This window comes from Schistocerca cancellata, chromosome 3 (assembly GCF_023864275.1).
Source record: "Schistocerca cancellata isolate TAMUIC-IGC-003103 chromosome 3, iqSchCanc2.1, whole genome shotgun sequence".
In the NCBI taxonomy this organism is placed as follows: Eukaryota; Metazoa; Arthropoda; class Insecta; order Orthoptera; family Acrididae; genus Schistocerca; species Schistocerca cancellata.
In genome coordinates this window covers 162989075-163010286 of record NC_064628.1, presented here as the reverse complement: position 1 = coordinate 163010286, position 21212 = coordinate 162989075, and the positions used below count along the sequence as shown (strand labels likewise).

General features: G+C 43.6%; 1 protein-coding gene across 10 annotated transcripts in view; it reads right to left on the bottom strand.

Moving 5' to 3' along the window:
• Positions 1–21212, bottom strand: part of LOC126174783 (tyrosine-protein kinase Src64B) — a 264444-nt gene that overhangs the window by 79598 nt on the left and 163634 nt on the right. For all 10 annotated transcript variants that reach the window (XM_049921134.1, XM_049921133.1, XM_049921141.1 and 7 more), the window contains one exon: positions 6146–6399. In XM_049921134.1, the coding sequence (XP_049777091.1) occupies positions 6146–6399 (254 nt within the window). The remainder of the gene's footprint in view (positions 1–6145; positions 6400–21212) is intronic.

Sequence of the window (21212 nt, the reverse complement as noted above, 5' to 3'; positions counted from 1 at the left end):
GCTGTTGGCAGACGCTTGTATGAGCACTGTGTTTTGTTGTTGTGTGTGGTCCATTTCCTATGCAACTTCAGTTTTATTTTCGTTTTCTTTTTTTTCCCCCCCTCTCTCTCATTTGTTTTTTATTGCTGCAGTATTGTTCTGCAGCAGCGAGATACAGTAATATTCTATGTTAGAGTATTGGTTCTTACCAGTCAAAGTTACAAAAATTTAACTGAAAACTAAAACAATGACAAATTCCCAGAATTCTAAAAAATTCCCGGGTTTTTCCCGGTTTTCTCCTGGATGAAAAAATTCCCGGGTTTCTCCCAGATCTCCCGGTTGTCCTGGGTCGTATACACCCTGAGTGAAAGGATTTGCAGTATTGCAGTTCACATCACCTGTACAAAATCTGACAGAAGCTTTCTGGCCACATGTTGTGTGTCTTATCAGTAGACAAAAAGTAACTTCTTGGTAAACAAAATTTCCTAAAACCACCGAATTTATGACTTTTTTTAATAAATAACTTCCTAACATGTTAATATGATTTGTGCAGAAGTCAGTGTAGAATTTTAACTAAATACAAGGCCCTTTAGTAATGTAGTAAACTATATTTTGACGAAAAGATTACAGAGTTGTGTAATAATTTCAATTTTAGGCTGCTACTATTATTCTATTCACTGGGAAATGTTATTTAAATTTGAAATTAATTTACTGAATGCGAATTCCTTGACATCAGCTGTGTTAGGTACAGATTTACTACTCAACGGTGACAAAGGTGTATTACTTCACTCCGTCAGATGAGTTCAGATGGGGCTATTTTTGTTTTTGGCAATGTTTTATTTCATGATATCATGTAAATTGATTTTGAAATAGGGACTGGCCCATAGAGGGAGAGTACCAGATTATTTGAATAAAAATATGAAGCAGATTGGCTACTATATTACGAAATGGAGATGGTGAGTCACAAATGGGCACAATGAAAAGACTGCTACACATTTTAGCTTTTTACCAAAAGACCTTCTTCTGAAGCAGAAAGCACTCACATTCAGAAAAGCACAACTCTCTCACACATCTATTAGCTATGGCTGCTGTGGTCAGACTAAATCATACCTGTGCCTGATCGGAACACCTGTCCGGCAGTGGAGATAAGGACGATAGCAGGGTGGGGGGTGGGGAAAGATATAGTACTGTTTGTGAAGTATGCTCGGGCATGGTGGGGAAATGACTGGGCTGCTCAGTACAGTTGGGATGTTTTGGAATGAAAGGGGGGGGAGAATGGCATAGTGATGGAGTGGATGCAGGGAAGGAGATAGGTGGATGAAGAACAGGGATAAATGAAGGTTAAGCACGCGTGTCTTACAGAAATGTACAATATACTACAGAGATAGTTCCCACCCACGCAGTTCACAAAAGCTGGTGTTGGTAGGAAGGAACCAGATGGCACAGACTGTGAAGCCATCATTGAAGTAAAGCACATTGTGTTGGGCAGCATGCTCAGCGACTGGGTGGTCCAGCTGTCTCTTGGTCAGTTTATTGGTGGCCTTTCATGCAGACAGACAGCTTGTTAGTCACCACGCTCACGTAGAGATCAGCACAGTGGTTGCAGTTTAGTTTGTAAATCACATTACTGCTTTCACAGGTATCCCTGCCTATGATGGGATAGGAGATACCTGTGACCTGACTGGAGTAGGCGGAGCTCGGATGATGTATGGGGCAGGTCTTGCATCTAAGTGTACTGCAAGGATATAAGCCACGAGGCAAGGGATTGGGCTGCAGGTGTAGTAAGGATGGACAAGGATATTGCGTAGGTTTGCTGCGTAGCAGAATACCACTGTGGGAGGGGTGGGAAGGATAGTGGGTAAGATAACCGTCATTTCAGGGCACAACGAGAGGTAGTCGAAAACCTGGCAGAGAACGTGATTCAGGTGGTGGTAGGTTTGATATGGACAGAGGTAATGGTGTAACCACCTTCGAGGTGGAGGGCAATATTGAGGAAAGTAGTTTAGAGGTAGTGGTGTAACCATCTTCGAGGTGGACGGCAATATTGAGGAAAGTAGCCACTTCGACAGCTGACATCCATTCCATACCGAGAAGTCCATTCCACACAGCCTAGCCACTGATGGTTGTCACATCTGGAGTAATGAACAGTACTTCTCCAAATACAACAAAGGTCTCAATGAAACCTTCACAGAGTGAAATTATCCACGCAATTTTGCACAGAAAGATATCCCCTGTGCCTTGTCTCTGCAGTCACTTACCACCTCCCATGTGCTCACCATCTGGACACAAAGCAGCACTTCCCTTGTGACTCAGTACCACCCAGGACCAGAGCAACTTAGTCACATTCTCCATCAGGTTTTAGACTACCTCTCGTTGTGTCCTTAAATTAGGAATATCTTATCCACTATCCTTTCCACCCCTCCTACAGTGGTATTCTGCACCCAGCAAACCTACATAATATTCTTGTCCAGCCCTGCTATACCCTTGCCTCCGATTCCTTGCCTCATTGCTCATATCTCTGTAGTACACCTAGATGCAAGACCAGTCCTATATATCCCCCCCCCCACCACCACCACCACCACCACCACCACCACCACCTTCTACAGTCCAATCACAAGCATCTCCTATCCCATCAAAGGCAGCACTACTTGTGAAGGCTGTCACATAATCAACCTGAAGGATAATTTGGAAAATATTTAGAGTAGATTTCCCCACCATGTTATAGTTCTGGGTAGAGATTTTAATTTGCCGGATATAGACTGGGAGACTCAAACGTTCATAACGGGTGGCAGGGACAAAGAATCCAGTGACATTTTTTTAAGTGCTTTATCTGAAAACTACCTTGAGCAGTTAAACAGAGAACCGACTCATGGCGATAACATATTAGACCTTCTGGTGGCACACAGACCCAAACTATTTGAAACAGTTAATGCAGAATAGGGAACAGCGATCATAAAGTGGTTACTGCATCAATGATTTCAGCCGTAAAAAGAAATATTAAAAAAGGTAGGAAGATTTTTCTGTTTAGCAAAAGTGACAAAAAGCAGATTTCAGAGTACCTGACGGCTCAACAAAAAGTTTTGTCTCAAGTACATATAGTGTTGAGGATCAGTGGACAAAGTTCAAAACCATCGCACAATATGCGTTAGATGAGTATGTGCCAAGCAAGATCGTAAGAGATGGAAAAGAGCCACCGTGGTACAACAACTGAGTTAGAAAACTGCTGCGGAAGCAAAGGGAACTTCACAGCAAACATAAACATAGCCAAAGCCTTGGAGACAAACAAAAATTACGCAAAGCGAAATGTAGTGTGAGGAGGGCTATGTGAGAGGCGTTCAATGAATTCGAAAGTAAAGTTCTATGTACTGACTTGTCAGAAAATCCTAAGAAATTTTGGTCTTATGTCAAAGCGGTAGGTGGATCAAAACAAAATGTCCAGACACTCTGTGACCAAAATGGTACTGAAACAGAGGATGACAGACTAAAGGCTGAAATATTAAATGTCTTTTTCCAAAGCTGTTTCACAGAGAAAGACTGCACTGTAGTTCCTTCTCTAGATTGTCGCACAGAGGACAAAATGGTAGATATCGAAATAGACAACAGAGGCATAGAGAAATAATTAAAATCGCTCAAAAGAGGAAAGGCCGCTGGACCTGATGGGATACCAGTTCGATTTTACACAGAGTACATGAAGGAACTTGCCCCCCTTCTTGCAGCGGTGTACCGTAGGTCTCTGGAAGAGCCTAGCATTCCAAAGGATTGGAAAAGAGCACAGGTCATCCCCATTTTCAAGAAGGGACATCGAACAGACGTGCAGAACTATAGACCTATATCTCTAATGTCAATCAGTTGTAGAATTTTGGAACACATATTATGTTCGAGTATAATGACTTTTGTGGAGACTAGAAATCTACTCTTTAGGAATCAGCATGTGTTTCGAAAAAGAAGGTCGTGTGAAACCCAGCTCACGCTATTCGTCCACGAGACTCTGAGGGCCATAGACACGGGTTCCCAGGTAGATGCTGTGTTTCTTGACTTCCGCAAGGCGTTCAGTACAGTTCCCCACAGTCGTTTAATGAACAAAGTAAGAGCATATGGACTATCAGACCAATTGTGTGATTGGATTGAAGAGTTCCTACATAACAGAACGCAGCACATCATTCTCAATGGAGAGAAGTCTTCCGAAGTAAGAGTGATTTCAGGTGTGCCGCAGGGGAGTGTTGTAGGACCGATGCTATTCACAATGTACATAAATGACCTTGTGGATGACATCAGAAGTTCACTGAGGCTTTTTGCGGATGTTGCTGTGGTATATTGAGAGGTTGTAACAATGGAAAATTGTACTGAAATGCATGAGGATCTGCAGCGAATTGGCGCATGGTGCAGGGAATGGCAATTGAATTTCAATTTAGACAAGTGTAATGTGCTGCGAATACATAGAAAGAAAGATCCCTTATCATTTAGCTACAATACAGCAGGTCAGCAACTGGAAGCAGTTAATTCCATAAATTATCTGGGAGTACGCATTGCTGTGAATACATAGAAATAAAGATCCCTTATCATTTATACAACAATATAGCAGTTAATTCCATAAATTATCTGGGAGTACGCATTAGGAGTGATTTAAAATGGAATGATCATATAAAGTTGATCGTCAGTAAAGCAGATGCCAGACTGAGATTCATTGGAAGAATCCTAAGGAAATGCAATCCGAAAACAAAGGAAGTAGGTTACAGTAAGCTTGTTCGCCCACTGCTTGAATACTGCTCAGCAGTGTGGGATCTGTACCAGATAGGGTTGATAGCAGAGATAGAGAAGATCCAGCAGAGAGTAGCGTGCTTCGTTACATGATCATTTAGTAACTGCGAAAGCGTTACGGAGATGATAGATAAACTCCAGTGGAAGACTCTGCAGGAGAGACGCTCAGTAGCTCGGTACGGGCTTTTGTTGAAGTTTCGAGAACATACCTTCACCGAGGAGTCAAGCAGTATATTGCTCCCTCCTACGTATATCTCACGAAGAGACCATGAGGATAAAATCAGAGAGATTAGAGCCCACACAGAGGCATACCGACAATCCTTCTTTCCACGAACAATAAGAGACTGGAATAGAAGGGAAAACCGATAGAGGTACTCAAGGTACCGTCCGCCACATACCGTCAGGTGGCTTGCGGAGTATGGGTGTAGATGTAGATGTAGATGTAGAAGCTGTCTATCCACATGAATGGCCACTGACAAATTGTGACCAAGAGACAGCTGGACCACACCGTTGCTAAATAAGCTGCTCAGCACAATGTGCTTCACTTTGATGACTGCTTCACAGCCTGTGCCATCTAGATCCTTTCCACCAGCATCAGCTTTTCTAAATTACAAATGTGGAAAATTCCCAAGTCCTTTTCCTCTTCTCTGCTCCCCCCCCCCCCCCTCCCCCAACCTCACCCAGCACTTTACCCCACCACCATATTGTTGCATCAGGTGCAGTTACGACTCTGTCTGGCCACAAGTGAGACACAGTGAACGTGTGTGCAATTTGTGCTAGTGTAAGTGTGTGTGTGTGTGTGTGTGTGTGTGTTTTATGCTTCATAAGGAAGCCTTTTGGCCAAAAGCTAAAATGTATAGCAAGTGTTCCATAGTGTGTCTGCAATTCGACATTATCTCTATCCTTTTCATAACACTTTTGTTATTCCATCCTGAACTTTCTGCTGCCTGATTGGCTACCGCATTATTCAGCCACTCAGAAAAAGAGAGCTTTCCCGTGCTTTGGTACTGGGAGAGGAATTTAGCGCACGAGTTGGAAGGAATCCATGATCACATCCTGTGGTGAGAGGCCACCCCCATTTTAATATTACAATGAAAATGATTAAATGTTGAATTCATTTCATATAGTTTGTTGTTATTCATGGATATGCTAGTTTTACTAGTTCTAATGTATTGTTTCTTCATTTAGTATGGGGGCCAAACTGTTGCATCTATATAGGAATCCCTTGCTATTTTTAAATGATTACCGTTCTGCAATCCATGCCAATGATTAATGACAAAACTCTCCTTGTTAATTTTGGTCAGGTGTTATATTTTATGATAACATTTTGTTATATTTTATAATATTTATTTCTTAATATAGATTCTGCTAAGTTACACAGGCACACAAATAAAAATCTAATACTTACTTGAATATGCCATAACCAGAGACTGAAGAGTTGGAAATGTCTGGTTTGTGGCTATATAAAAACCGCCATTGTCCAGTGGTTTTATTTTATAATGTTTGACATGATAACCCCTGGTTTCTTCCCAATCTTTAACACTTAATGAAAATCCATTAGGATTATGTTCACTGTAGCGCACAAGGAACGTTCCACGAATATTTTCATCATCCATCAGAAGTTTCTCTGCTTCCTTCCTCAATATTTTGCCAAAGAACCAACTGCAAAATGTGTGAAACACAAAAAGTTTTAGAAGTTTGCTTTGCATAGCAAATATTTCATTTACACATAAACAAACTGCAATATTGATTAGAAATCAGTTCCACACACTGGGCATTTTTTGGGTGATTTCCAATGTTTCTACTTAATTTATGATCCTCACAAGGTTCATACAACATTTGTATTCCAAATAACCAATTTGTTTGACATCATACACCGTATCCTTCATTTTATAGAATCACTTTCCTTTTTATTGTTGGTATAGCTCTGATTCACTCATCTCAGTTTTAAGCAATTGGTAGAATATTAGACCAGAGTGTAATATAAAGTGAGACAGTCAGAAGGGACTATTCGTGTGTTGTATTATCTGTTCTTATGCTGATAATTTTATAAACCTTTCTATAGCTTTTATAGCTAAAAAAAACATCCCTGTGGAAATATTAGAGCAAAATAAATTTCTAAAAATCATTGAATAAACAAATGATTACAAGTACTGCTTAAGAGACCATGACTGGTGTTTGCAGTCTCCTGCAAGAAGCTGTGTGAGGCATAGAAATAGACTGCAAACTGGTAATCACACATATTGTGCATTGTCACAAATCAGCTGCAAACAGTTAAATAAGACTTCTCCATCAAATGATGCCACCCAGTTAATATGGAAAAGATTATACAGCTTGCACAACATTACTGAAAGAGCATGTTCACTTCAGTCCTCTCTTCCCTTGTCCTCATACAACAAGTGAGGAATTTTCATCCTATGGTCCGAGTGACATCACCTTCCTTTTTAACTTTCCCTAATCTATCATTGTCTCCTTGCCAAGGACAATATCATTAGTTCCAAAAGCTAGTATAGTGTATTTACTTTTATGTGCATCTATCGACAGTCTGAAATTTTAGTTTCCAAAGGTAAGTAATGGCCAACAATTCTGACTCAATTTTATTAACTATTTTATTAATTTCGTTTTTATTTCATAGTACATATACATGGATATATTGATTTATGTTTTGTATTAATTCATACATGAAAATAAATTTACTCCCTCCCACCTGCCTTCCATATCCTAGATCATCATTTCCCTTAGGATTTAAAGAAGGTACATTAGCAAATGTGAAAAAATTATAAATATGTATTACCTTTTTTCTGTAATGTTCAACATGTTCAAGGGTCTGCCTCACTTTGGATCTGTTGAACTAACCGTATGTACAAGTTTCTGCTATTTCCCTCACCTCATGTTATTTTGGATGTATCCTCTTACATTCCAACTGTTACAATTCAGCTTTAAGAGAGTGTGGTAAAACTGGTGAACTAAATAGGAATACAAATGCTGCTATGTGTTCCAGTGACTATTTCTTGTTCTACTTCATTCTTTAATGATCATATTGTATTAGTTAAGGACGTTACACATTTCTGCTGTAATGGAGTACTCGTCCAGTTATTTTGTTTTCAGATTTGTGGTTTGCTACAATGACACAAACTTTAGACAATAGTAGTTGTCATAAGTAAGGCATGCCACTCTGTTCCATCATAAGCAATAAGGCTGTGCCAACCTAAGAGGTAGCGAACACCTGACAGTGATGATCATTCCCTTTGCTGGTAAATGCCAGCACCATAAGGAAAATTCTGTACATTTCATCTAGTAGCTTAGCAACTTCCAACTCTACAAAGAACACCTTCATGGTGAGCTTCAATGTGTTTTCCCCTTTACAAGGGTACCTCTCAGAAGGAAGAAGGAAAGGAGATTAGGATTTAACATCTCGTCAACATCGAGATCATTAGTGATGGACCACAAGCTCAGAATGAGTCAAGGAAGGAAATCGGCCATGCTCTTTCAAAGGAATAATTACTGTATATGCCTGGAGCAATTTAGAGAAAGCACAGAAAACTGAAACAGTTCAACCAGAAGTTAATTTGAGGCATCATCTTCCCGAATGCGAGTCCGGTGTGCTAAGCACTGCATCACCTTGCACGGTGGCACCTCTAAGAGACTCCCTAAACCTCATAGGAGAGATATTTGGGCTGTCACAAGCAAAATGGTTTAAATTTATTCTCAAACAAACAGACTTCCTGTTAAAAAGAAATAACTATGGACAGATGGATGAAGAGATGATGGACTGACCACCATCACTAGTGAGAGCCAACATTTTTATGGAGACATTTGAGGAAGAAGCCTTAGAGCAGGAGTGGCTCATGATTTACATACTACAGAAGGCTGCAACAGTTATCGATCGGAACCTAGACCTTGGGCTACACTACAGACCAATCTATCACCACAATCAAGTTGTCATGTGAGTGTGATGTTGCTGCCCCCCTCCCATCCTACCCCCCCCCCCCCCAAAAAAAAAAAAAAAAAAAAAAAAAAAAAAAAACACACACAATATAACACACACACAGATTATATATATCGCGCGCGCACACACACACACACACACACACATCCATCTGCACATATACAGACATGGGCAGACATATGTAAATGCAAAGAGGTTGGGCAGAGATGCCTCTGTACTTCTGTCTCGACTGACATCTCTGCCCAATCTCTTTGCATTTACATATGTCTGCCCGTGCCTGTATATGTGCAGATGGTTATGTGTGTGTGTGTGTGTGCGCGCTAGTGTATACCTGTCCTTTTCTCCACCTAATGTAAGTCTTTCCACTCCCTGGATTGGAATGACTCCTTACCCTCTCCCTTAAAACGCACATCCTTTCGTCTTTCCCTCTCCTTCCCTCTTTCCTGATGAAGCAACCGTGGGTTGCGAAAGCTTGTAATTTGTGTGTGTGTTTGTGTGTTTTTTGTCTCTATCAACATACCAATGCTTTCGTTTGTTAAGTTACAGCATCTTTGTTTTTAGATATATTTTTCCCACGTGGAATGTTTCCCTCATACTGTATCTTTTTTTCCTTTTCATAATCAACTACTAAATAACATGAGAAGCTAACTCGAAGATAAAATTTGTAAGTAGTTTATTTATCCCTCAACATCACATTTCCTGAAAGTTTATCAACAACATATCATACTAAAAGATACATTTTGGAGAGATCTTTAATGTGACCTATGTTAGCATTGCTGCATGCTTAACATTTTTTACTGTTTCATTTCTAAACTTTAGACATTTAATGCTCTATTTGGTCAAACCTCGGTGTTTGTGAGTTCATGTGAAGAACGAGTGACGTTTCCATGATGTCACAGATCTTTTTCTGTAATTGGCTGACATGAGCAACACAAGCAACTGCCACAGTAATTTATACACCATATTTGTCTTATTTACACTTGTGTACTACTAAAATATGCATTTTAAGTGATATAGCACACACAACTGATCAACCGCATTTTACATTGCTCTGTTAAAATTGTGTGTATACCCTCACCTGGATTTACATGGTTTTTGTTCTTCATTCATGTTTACATCAGGTCTGAGTTCCTTCACTTCCAGAATTTTACTTGATAAATTGCACACTGAATTCATATCATATTGTTTTTGAACTCGTGGTATCCTGCTGTTAACATACTCACCAAAAGAAACTTACTAATAATGCATGCCACTCTCAATCAGCAAGCAAGGAGACTAAGTAACAGGACATATTTCGATTGGTTGCTTGGTTGGTTGGTTTGGGGTTTAAAGGGACCAAACTAAGGGTCATCAATCCCTTTTTCCTCATGCAAACAAGTCTCAAGGTAAAACAAATCCCAAAAGGAGTTGGGGAAAGTAAAAGCATGTAAAACTGACAGGGAACCACACCGAAAGAGAAAACAAAGGATGCAAACCAAAGGGGGAAAACATAGACGAAAAGCAAAAGCAGAGGAAAGTAATAAAATCATATAGCAGATGGCGTGGGCAGGCTGATCACAAGAATAAAAATCGATGAGCCAGCCACTCTGCAACACAATAAAATCTCTCCCTAAAAGACAAGGCGAGATGAACACACATAGGGAAAAGATTAACACCAAGGCAAACAAAATGCAAATAAGGAGTGATGGAGAGGTAAAATGGAGGGAGGGTGGAGGCCTAGGAGAGAAGGCCAGATGCCCACCCTTAGATTGTATGAGAAACACCCCCTCCCCATGAATAAAAAGTGAAACTAAATCAACCATTGAGACTTCGTCGCTCAATATCATAGGTAGAGCACTGGAAAGGTTAAAAGCCCGTTGCAGAGTGGCTAAAATTTGGCAGTCCAATGAGATGTGGATGACAGTCATATGAAAGCCACAGCGACACTGAGGTGGGTCCTCACGACAGAGGAGGCAACTGTGTGTTAGCCAAGTACGGCTGATGCGGAGCTGGCAAAGGGCAACAGAGACCCTGCGAGTGACTTGCATGGATGATCGCCACACATTCGTTGCCTCCTTAATAACATTATTTGGTGTACGGAGGATGCACCATTCAGTACCCCAGATTGCAAAAACTTTACAGTGGTAGACCGATCAGAGATCAGTCTCCAGCAGGCTGATCTCCACAGTTGGTTTACTTGTAGCCTGTTTGGCCAGACTATCAGTGAGTTCATTGCCCGGTATCCCAACAAGTCCTGGAGTCAAAATGAAGATCACTGCACGTCCACTACTACTGAGGACATAAACAGACTCCTGGATAGCTATTACCAAAGTATGTCGAGGGAAGCACTGGTCAAGAGCTTGTAGACTGCTTAAGAAGTCACTATAGATGACTAACCGGCGCAGAAGCGGATATGCTCAAGAGTGTGATAGATAGCTACCAACTCTGCAGCGAAAACACTGCAGCCATCTGGCAAGGAGCTCTGTTCAGTACGTCCAATGTGAGCATAAGCGAAGCCAACAAGACTGTCAATCATTGATCCATCAGTGTAGACTATTTCTGAGACCTGGAACTCGCTTACAAGAGAGAAAAATTGCTGGCGGAGGGCCTCAGGAGGGACTGAACCTTTTAGGCCTTGCAATAGGCCCAGACAAAGCCATGGTTGAGGCATGGACCATGGAGGTGTACATAAGTGGACCCACAGGAAAGGTGGTAGAGGGAAAGTTTCGAGTTCAGTAAGAAGCGACCAGACATGGACGACAAGAGGATTCCCCATTCTGGGCTGCTGTTCCGGGAGAAGGATTCCCTTGTTAGGGAAAAGGAGATGGTAATTTGGATGGCAAGGTGAACTATGAATATGGGCAGTATAATTTGCAAGCAGTAGCTGCTGCCGGAGCTGCAATGGAGGAACATCAGCTTCCACAAGGAGGCTGATCATTGAGTTCATTCAGAAAGCTCCCTTCACAAGCCAAACTCCACAGTAGAGGATAGGGTCCACCAGATGCAGTGTGGAAGGCAATGCTGAACCATATGCCAGGCGCTCATAATCAGTACAGGACTGTAGTAGGGCTTCGTACAGCTGTAGCAGTGTAGGATGATCAGCACCCTAGTCGGTGTGGCTCAGGCATTAAATAATATTAAGACGTCGCCAGCTCTTTTCCTTAAGCTGATGAAGATGGGGAAGCCAAGTTAAGCGGACATCAAAGACCAGTCCCAGAAAGTGGTAATTCTCAATCACATCAAGTGGTTGGTCATCAAGGTAAAGTACTAGATGGGGTTGGACAGTGCAACAATGACAGAAGTGCATTACACAACTCTTGGCAGCCGAAAACTGAAAGCCATGAGTGAGGGCCCATGACTGCACTTTCTATATGGCTCCCTGCAGCCGGCATTCAGTCACACCAATAGAAGAGGAGCAGAAGGAAATACAATAATTGTCAGCATATAGGAGGGGAGATACTGAGGACCCTACTGCTAGTACAAGTATATTGACTGGAGTTAAAAAGAGTGGAACACTCTGGACAGAGCCCTGCAGGACCCCATTCTCTTGTACGGGGTGCATTGTGGGAAGCGCCGATGCAAACTCTGCAAGTGCGGAGTGATAATAAGTGCCGGATAAAAATTGGGAGTGGGCCCCAGAGACCCCACTCATGCTGAGTAGTGAGGATATGGTGTCGCCAAGTGGTAGCGTAGGCCATCATCAGGTCAAAAAAGACAGCAATAAGGTGTTGTTGCTGGGGAAAAGACCGATCAAATGGCAGATTCCAGGTGGACCAAGTTATGGATGGTGGAGCGACTTGGCAAAAAGCGCCATGGGACGGAGCCAGAAGGCCCCAAGAATCAAGGAGCCAACACAACCGCCGGCTCACCATAAGTTCAAGCAGCTTGCTCAGAACGTTGGTGAGGCTGATAGGACAATAGCTACCCACATGTAGTGGGTTCTTACTAGGCTTTAGCGCTGGAACGATAATGCTTCCCCGCCATTGCAATGGCAATTCACAATTGCTCCACGTGCAATTGAAGACAGCAAGGCAGTGACGCTGGTAGTCCGCTGACAGAAGTTTAAGCATTTGGGAATGGATGCGGCCTAGACCAGGGGATATGTCAAGACAGTCAGCAAGGGCACTGAGAAATTCCCAATCACTGAAGGGAGTGGGAATATGGCTCACGGTGGTGTGGAGCAAACAATAGCTGTTGTCGTTGTGTGGTAATTCTCAGACGCAGAGGTGTGAACATAATGCTCAGCAAGACGATCTGCAATTACATCTGGATAGGCAGATACAGCTCCATGTGGAGAAATTTCCAGTGCACCTGCAGGGATCTGATAGCCATAAAGGCATCAGAGCTTGGTCCAAACATGGGAAGGGGAGGTTAGTGTTCTTTTGGTAAAGATGCAGCGATCCCAGCACTCCTGCTTCTGTTGTTTGATGAGTAGGTGGACCTGGGCATGGAGCCGTTTGAAGACAAGGAGGTTCTCCAGGGACAGGTGGCACTTATGGCATTGGAGGGCCCGCCTGTGGTCTCTAATGGCTACAGTGATTTCTGGTGGCCACCAAGGCACTGGCTTCCACTGGGGGCAATCTGAGAAACAAGGGATTGCCAATTTAGCTGCAGCAACAATGGTAACAGTGATGATGTGGATCACCTCGATGATGTTGCCACATAACAGAGATTCAACGGTGGTAGCATAGGTGAAGGCATCCCAGTCAGCTTGGGAAGAGCCCATATGGGCAAGTGTCTAGATGGGGGATTCCGGGGTAGGGACAGGAAGAGTGGAAAGTGGTCACTACCACACAAGTTGTCGTGAGCTCTCCTGTGGATAGACATGAGGAGGACAGGACTGCAAACCGAGATATCAATGGCTGAGTATGTGCCATGTGCCACACTGATGTGTGTGTGGGCACCCGTATTTAGGAGGCAGATTTCGAGTTGAGTCAGTAGGTCCTCAACATCTTTAACATGGCTAGTAACCCTGGTTCCACCCCACAAAGGGTTATGGGTCTCAAATTCACCCAGAAGTAGAAAAGGTGGGGGCAGCTGGGAAATTAGTGCAGCCAATACATGGAGCGGCACTTCACCATCTGGAGGGAGGTGCACGTTACAGATGGTAATTTCCTGCGTTGTCCTCACCCTGGCAGCCATGGCTTCGAAAAGTGTTTGAAGAGGCACTGGTTCACTACAAACAAGAGGTAAGGACATAGACACAAACTCCAATTGACAGTTTTTATAGTACCCCTGATAGCCATAGAGGACAAGGGTCAGCACTGTGGGAAACCAGGTTTCCTGAAGAGCAATGCATAAAGCAGGTGTAACACTTAAAGAGTTGTTGTAACTTATCCAGGTGGAAGAAACAACTGCCGCAGTTCCACTAGAGAATGATGCTTTCTGGAGTCGGTGAAAGCATGAAGTGACCTAGGTGGCAAAGTATACCTCAGTATCTGGTGATGCCACCGGTTGAGTGTTCGCAGCCAGTGCCACTGCATCCAAGGTGTTGGCAAGATCTAGGTCTTCAGAGGATGCCTGCATCTCCAACTCATCCTCATATGCAGAACTGTTAGGGAGTGGTGGTGCAGGGGCCACTGGAGTCTCCTGTTTCCTAACAGATTTCTTCTCTGTTTGTTTGCCCTCTTGCTGTTCCTTAGGGGCTTTCTGGGAGGGCTTCTCAGAAGTAGTTTCAGGGATAGAGGAAGACCGTAACACCCTTCAACCAGCAGCTATAGCTCTTTCAGCCACAGGCTGGTGTCCACTTGACCACAGTGGGGACCATGGAAGGTAGAGACCCAAGGGACCCCTTCCACGTGAGAGAAGCCAGAGAAGGCTCTTGCTTCTCCAGTTTGGGGGAAGGAACCGATGTCCCCAGCATTTGTGAGGCAATGCTCCCAAAGTAGAAGCTTTGGGAGTAACAGAAAAAGACATGCTCCCAGCCTGCAGGATGGAGAATGAGGATGGGTGGCCCTGAGGGACCACTGGAGTAAGCTTAGATGAGTGGCATAATGGTGTCATGGAGGATGATGCCATCATAGTGGCAGCATAAGAAGATAGCATTTGAACAGTGGAACCTTAAAATTGTGTGCACATTGGTAGAACACCTTCAGGCTGAAACACCAGAGCCTTCAGGACATCCACAAAAGCTGCACACCTCTGCTACATAGAGCTACATGGCATTTCAAGGAGCAGCCTTAAGACTAGCTACTACTTGTTTGAAAAACATAGTCGGATATGATGGATCAACAGTTCCAAAAATGCTGACTGGCATTATTCGTATCCCTGTGGGAAATACGTGAAATGTGGTCTGATAATTTAAATTCTGTAATATGTTATTGAGGCCAATGGCCTTGCCACAGTGGTAACACTAATTCCCATCAGATCACCTAAGTTAAGCACTGTCGGGCTGGCCTAGCACTTGGATGGGTGACCATCCCGTCTGCCAAGTGCTGTTGGCAAGCGGGCTGCACTCAGCCTTTGTGGGGCAAACTGAGGAGCTACTTGATTGAGAAGTAGCGGCTCCAGTCTCGTAAACTGACATACAGCCGGGAGAGCAGTGTGCTGACCATATGCCCCTCCATATCTGCATCCAGTGACGCCTGTTGCCGAGGATAACACGATGGCTGGTCAGTACCATTGGGCCTTCATGGGCTGTTTGGGCGGAGTTAAGTTAATGTGTTATTGAGAAATTTATTTTAGTACACTACATATTTTGGGACAGCTCCACCTCAGAGCCTCTAATAACATGCTGTGTCTACTTTAGAGTTAAAAGCTACAAGCCCTCACATTCTACTTTGATATGTAGATGGTTTGTTCATAATCTGGCCACACACAAAACACCACATAGAAGATTTTTGAAACACCAAATGTCAGATTAGTCAACTTCCATTCCTGAATGTACTTGTCAAGTGAAGTAGAGTGGCACACTGAGACATGGCACACCATAAACCAACACGTGCAGACATTTACTCACAGCAAGAAGGTTCTCAAGAGCATTACTTCATGGGTGTCAATCTCCAACCAAGACAGTTTAGCAACAGAACACAGCTTATACAGTGTGTTGTGACTGCCATACTCTGTATATCAAGCACACATCAGCAAAAAGTGAAAGAATACTCTGTAAATATAATGACAAGGTCATCACTTTCTTTAGTATCTGGCAGCAATTCAGATTCCCAGCCTAGCCCTAGTATTGATAGGGAGAACACACCAGACATACTCAGGCTATATATGATGGGAAAAGCTCGCACCCCCCATGATGCTCCATAGCCGCGGCAAGGACGTCATGTGGTACCATTCCCTGATGTGTTTCGCTAAGTACCATAATCCGGTTTGCCCCAGTCAGTCTTTGCTAACCTCCCAAACCTTAGTTATGTGCCATTCAATGGTAAGAATCTTTACCACACTTGATTTAAATTAATGATTTGGAGTGCTCTCTGGACTGTTCTTTATGCTTAAGAAGACTTTGCTACAATCTGGACTTCTTTCACTTATCTGTTTACTTTGTTAACTTTGCTGTCGTAGACATCAGGAACTGCCTATTTCATTCTGCCAGTCTCTGTGTTACCACCAGTGTAAATGGTCATAAACAGTGTTCTACCTACACAGAGTAGGATAGAAAAGTGGCAAAGAGAACTTTCTCACCACCCAACTATTCTAGTGAATCAAGGATTCTGAGTTTCCAAAGCTGTGGCACCAGAAGTTGCAACAACAACAACAACAACAGTAGGAAAAACAGTGGGCCTTCCAGCAGCAGCGAGAAAAACAATGGGAATTCCACCAGCAACAGTAGACATTGCTGTTACAGCTGCGAAAACCAACAACAGTCAGCAGCTGCAGTTTGCTCACCTCTCCTACCACCATTTGCTTGTTTCACAGTGAGGTGCATTTATGTCATTTTTATTCTTCACTGCAGAACCAGTCTAGTAACTGACTTAATGTCAGTGTGCAATCTTACTGTCTTCTACTAGTAAACTGTACGGAGTGGTGCAAAAGTGCACAACTCATTATTTTGCTGGAGATAATTGATAGTCATGATTCAGGACCCAGTCACTTACTCTCCTAACAGATCCCTGAAGTTGGTGCTCACTGGAGCGCAGTGATGCACAGGCAGAGTACAGGCAAAGATCATCCATATATAGTGACGGAGAGATTGTGGGAGCCACAACATTTACCACACCATCAATGGCAATAGTGCACAACATTACACACAGAACCAGTCCCTGAAGGACTCCAGTTTCCCGTACATATTGGTTGCTGAGAGTCTAACCTGAAAAAGATGGAGGGATAGGAAATTCAGGATAAAAATGAGTAAACTGCTTCGAAAATCCCACTCATACAGTGTAGGCAGGACATGACATTGCCAGGTGGTATTGTATGCCTTCTGTAGGTCAAAGAACACAGCAATCATATGTAGGCGATGCATGAAAGCTTTACGCACTGCAGATTGCAGATGAACCAGATGATCTGTGGTGGACTGGAAAGCCGGAAAGCCAGTTCAGAATCGTGATATATGCCCTCCGGCTTCAAGGCACCAACAATGAGACAGCTGTTGACATTTGTTCAAATAGCTTACACAGCCCATTCGTCAGAGAGATAGGATGATAGATAGTTAAAATATGTGGGTCCTTTACCAGTTTCAAGACAGGAATGACAATACCAATGAAAGGGGAATTCTCCTTCCCACCAAATACAATTAAAAAGCCTGAGGATACGTTTCACGCTGTCGGCCCGAAGATTTTTGAACATTGGGTTGTGGCTTTTGTAGGATCTAAGGGCCGTATCTTGAGACTCTGGCAAAGTGCTGTGAAGCTCTCATTCACTAAAGGGGATGTCATATGATACAGAGCCATGTGCATGGAAGGATAGTGGGTGACCCTGAAAAATGCGTCTCCTGATCAGGAAATGAGGATGGTAATTGATGCAAGGGGACACTTCAGCAGTGTGTGCTGCAAAACATTTAGCAAGTACCACTGGATCAGTGTAGGTATTACCATTGATAAGGAAGCCAGGAACAGTCATTGGGGTGGACAGCCAAAAATGCGGCAGAGTTTAGTCCATACTTGAGACAATGGGGTGTGGGATCGCACAGGCGATACATATTGCACCCAACACACCTGCTTCCTTTTTTTTTTTTAACCAAGCTTTCGTCCAGAGTCTCTTAAATTATCCATAGAGGGATGGCACTTGTGCCATTGAAGTGCCCTGTGGCATTCCCTGATAGCTGTGTCTATATCTTCAGACCACCATGGTACCGGTGGACGTCAGGATGAGCCATAGGAATAGGGTATCATTGCTGCTTCAACATGAAAAATAGCATCATCAGTAATATCCAGTACCACTTTCTTGATATCAGTTGCCTAGCTGGCTGCAAAAGTGTCTCTACATGAGAAAGCCTGCCAGTCAGCTTTCTGAAGTGACCAACATGAAACATGTTCCAGATTTCTGTGCATAGAGAGCAAGAGAATGATAGGAAAATGATCACTGTCACAAAGATCACCATGGAAGCACCACCGAATTATTGGCAAAATAATTGGGTGCAAACTGTGACATCAATAGTTGAGTACGTTCTGTGGACTGCACTGAAATGTGTTGTAGCTCCAGTGTTGATTACGCTGACATCCAATTTCGAAAGAAAGTGTTCTAGTATTCGACCTCTGCAAGGCATAGTGTTGCTGCCCCAAAGAGGATTACGGTCATGAAAGTCCCCCCATAAGAGAAATGGAGGAGCTAGTTGTTCCACTAACTCTGACAGCTTGTGGTATTGGAAAGGACTGCCTGGGGGGCAGATAAACATTACATACTGTCATCTAAACTGACAGGTAGACACTATCAGCCACGGCCTCTAGTGCAGTGGTAAGGTACACCTGCTCCCTGAAAGTATCAAGAGAGTACCTGTTGTATCCGTAATTGGAGAAACAACAAATAACGATTGGCATGAGTTCCAAATTCTGTTTATTGCCAACAGTTCCACAATACTAACACAACTTGGTGCTTCATCAAGAGCAGCGACTTGGCTGCAGAGTCCAAGTCCGGTATGTTAAACAGTCGTAGCACAGTGTAGCGTCGTTCCTGGGTGCTACGTCAACCTAGAAAGTAGGTAGCCCAACACGAGACTGCCAGGTGTGGCGGCGTATGTGGCTATATAGGGCGAGTGGCGGAGGAATATGCCCGCCGTAACCGAGTCTGCTTGTCATGTCCTGTTATGATTGGCTCCATGGCCTCACGTAACTATCTCTCAGGAGGATGCCGGCTGAAGTAGCCATGACACTGCGGAGGCACTCAGTGTGTGAGGCCCGCGCCTGCGCTGTACAGCTGTGCAGGGCTGCGCATAAGTGAGGCGTGCCAGCCGTTGGCTGTATGACGTAAAGACCGGGGTCACGCAGCTGCAGCCGCCACAGTGTGGACATTGACTATAACACAGTACCCACCAGATGCTCTCTCAACATTTATGCCACACACCGTCAGGTGGCATGCGGAGTATGGATGTAGATGTAGATTGGTGCAGTACGGTTTGTAGTTTTACAGAGAAGGGAGGTGTGCTGCCATAAACCATGTGTCTCTTACCATTCCATCAAAGGAGTGCTGCAGTCAGGTCCGAAAAAGTGGAGAATGGGAAAGATGGGTGTGATTACTTTGCTACCATGCCATCGTCCTGAGCCATCATCTGCGTGCGTAGGCTTGACCTCTGCAAGGATGGGGAGCAGAACATCCGAAGCCTCAGAAATTAGTTTATCTTTCTGCTTATCCTTTTTATCCTTGTTAGACTTCCATTTCTGTGAAGATTACCCCATTTTATCTTTCATGAGAAAAAGGGACCGTACTTTTCTTCAGCCCGCAGCCTGCAACTGCTGGTCCTTGTCTGGAGAGGGGGCACCTTGACAGGCACCCTCGTCCCTGACAACAGGGCAGCAGATGTCTAGGCATCTCTGGCCACACTGATAGTGTGGTAACAACCAGTGCTATATGTATTGGGGGGGAGGGGGGGGCAAGGGAGCTGACTGTCCCAACTGTAGGACAGGCCATGGTATACAACCCGGAGCCAGGTGGTGTCATGCAAGATCTTGTCACTGTGTGAGGTATGGACTGGGACACAACAGTCGCAAAATTCGGGATCATATCAGTCACAAGAAGTCTTTCAAACTTTTTCTTTGCATTTTGTTAAGACAGGCAGTCAAACATTTTGTACTCTTGAATTTTTTCCTCCCTCTTGAATAGTGATCACTGGGGCAAACAAGGAGGGTATGTTTCTGAACAGTTGACACACTGAGGGGGTTGGTCACAATAGTGGTCCTCCAGGGAAACCCGTCCACGTGCCCTACAGACAAACTCACTAAAACAGCAGGACCTTCAGCACTGAAAATGTGTCAGTGGAGGAGGAAAATGAGGCCCGACATCGCACTTATAAACCATGACCTTAACTTTCCCAGGCAAAATGCTGCCTTTGAAGGCTAGGATAAAAGCTCCAGTGTCCCCTCGATTATTCTTGGGAACCCTCCAATTGCGGTGAACAAAATGGACTCCAAGCCACATCAGATTAGTAAGCAGCTCTTCATTAGTTTGTAGCATTAGGTCCTGATGGAAGATAATGCTTTGAATTCTAATTAGCTTGGTATAAGGCGAAATGGATACTGGTATATCTCCTATCTTGACACAGCCCTGAAGTACCAGTGATTGGTTGGTGTGCGATGTTTTAATCAGAAAAGATCAATTTCTGATCTTCGCTATTGCAGCAACCTCCCCAAATTGATCTTCAATACTTACAATGACAAACAATGGCTTTGTTGTAGCAAAAGATCCACCACTGGTTTGGGAACGAACCAAGAACTTGGCAAGTTGTCCACTTCCATTTCTCCTTACCTGGCTCATCTTGAGGCATCATCAAAGATGGAAATTACATTGGATTGTAAACCTCTGCATTAAAACCATTGTTCCTGACTGTTGAGAAGGTCATGTTGGCATGGCCACCATTAAGTGTGACCCATTTCACAGCAGATCATCCGTTCCAATGCCACTCACTCTGATCGGAGGCTGTCCCTGTGGGCACTACTCTATCAAGGCAAAGGCCACCTGGCACAGCAGCCATTGCCCAGAGTCCTGGTAGCCCGAAGTGGATAGGTACCTACTGCATGTGCGTGTGTTTGGTGCTTATGGGCACTCAATGGTGACATTATCAGCACTCTTACACACAGTAAGAGAGACGAATGTGGATAAAATTATTAACATGTTATCATACACACTAACACAACAGGAAAGAATAAAACAGCTATATAGCAATCTAAAACGTAAGTAAAATGACAGAGGAGCTGAAAGGAAGGCACATGTAAATGTCACTGGCTGACCAATTACACAAAATATGGGTGAACCAGTCACCCTGTTAACACTTTAAAACCATCTCCCTAAAATCTCGGATAAAAATTGGGCAATTCACAAAACTTTAAAATTCTAACTACATTTGTTTGAACGTTACCTAAAATAGAGGGTAGATCCATTGGCAAATCGGCCGCGACCCATTGGTGGAAAATAAAAATTGGCCATGACCCACTGGTTGGAAAATAAAATG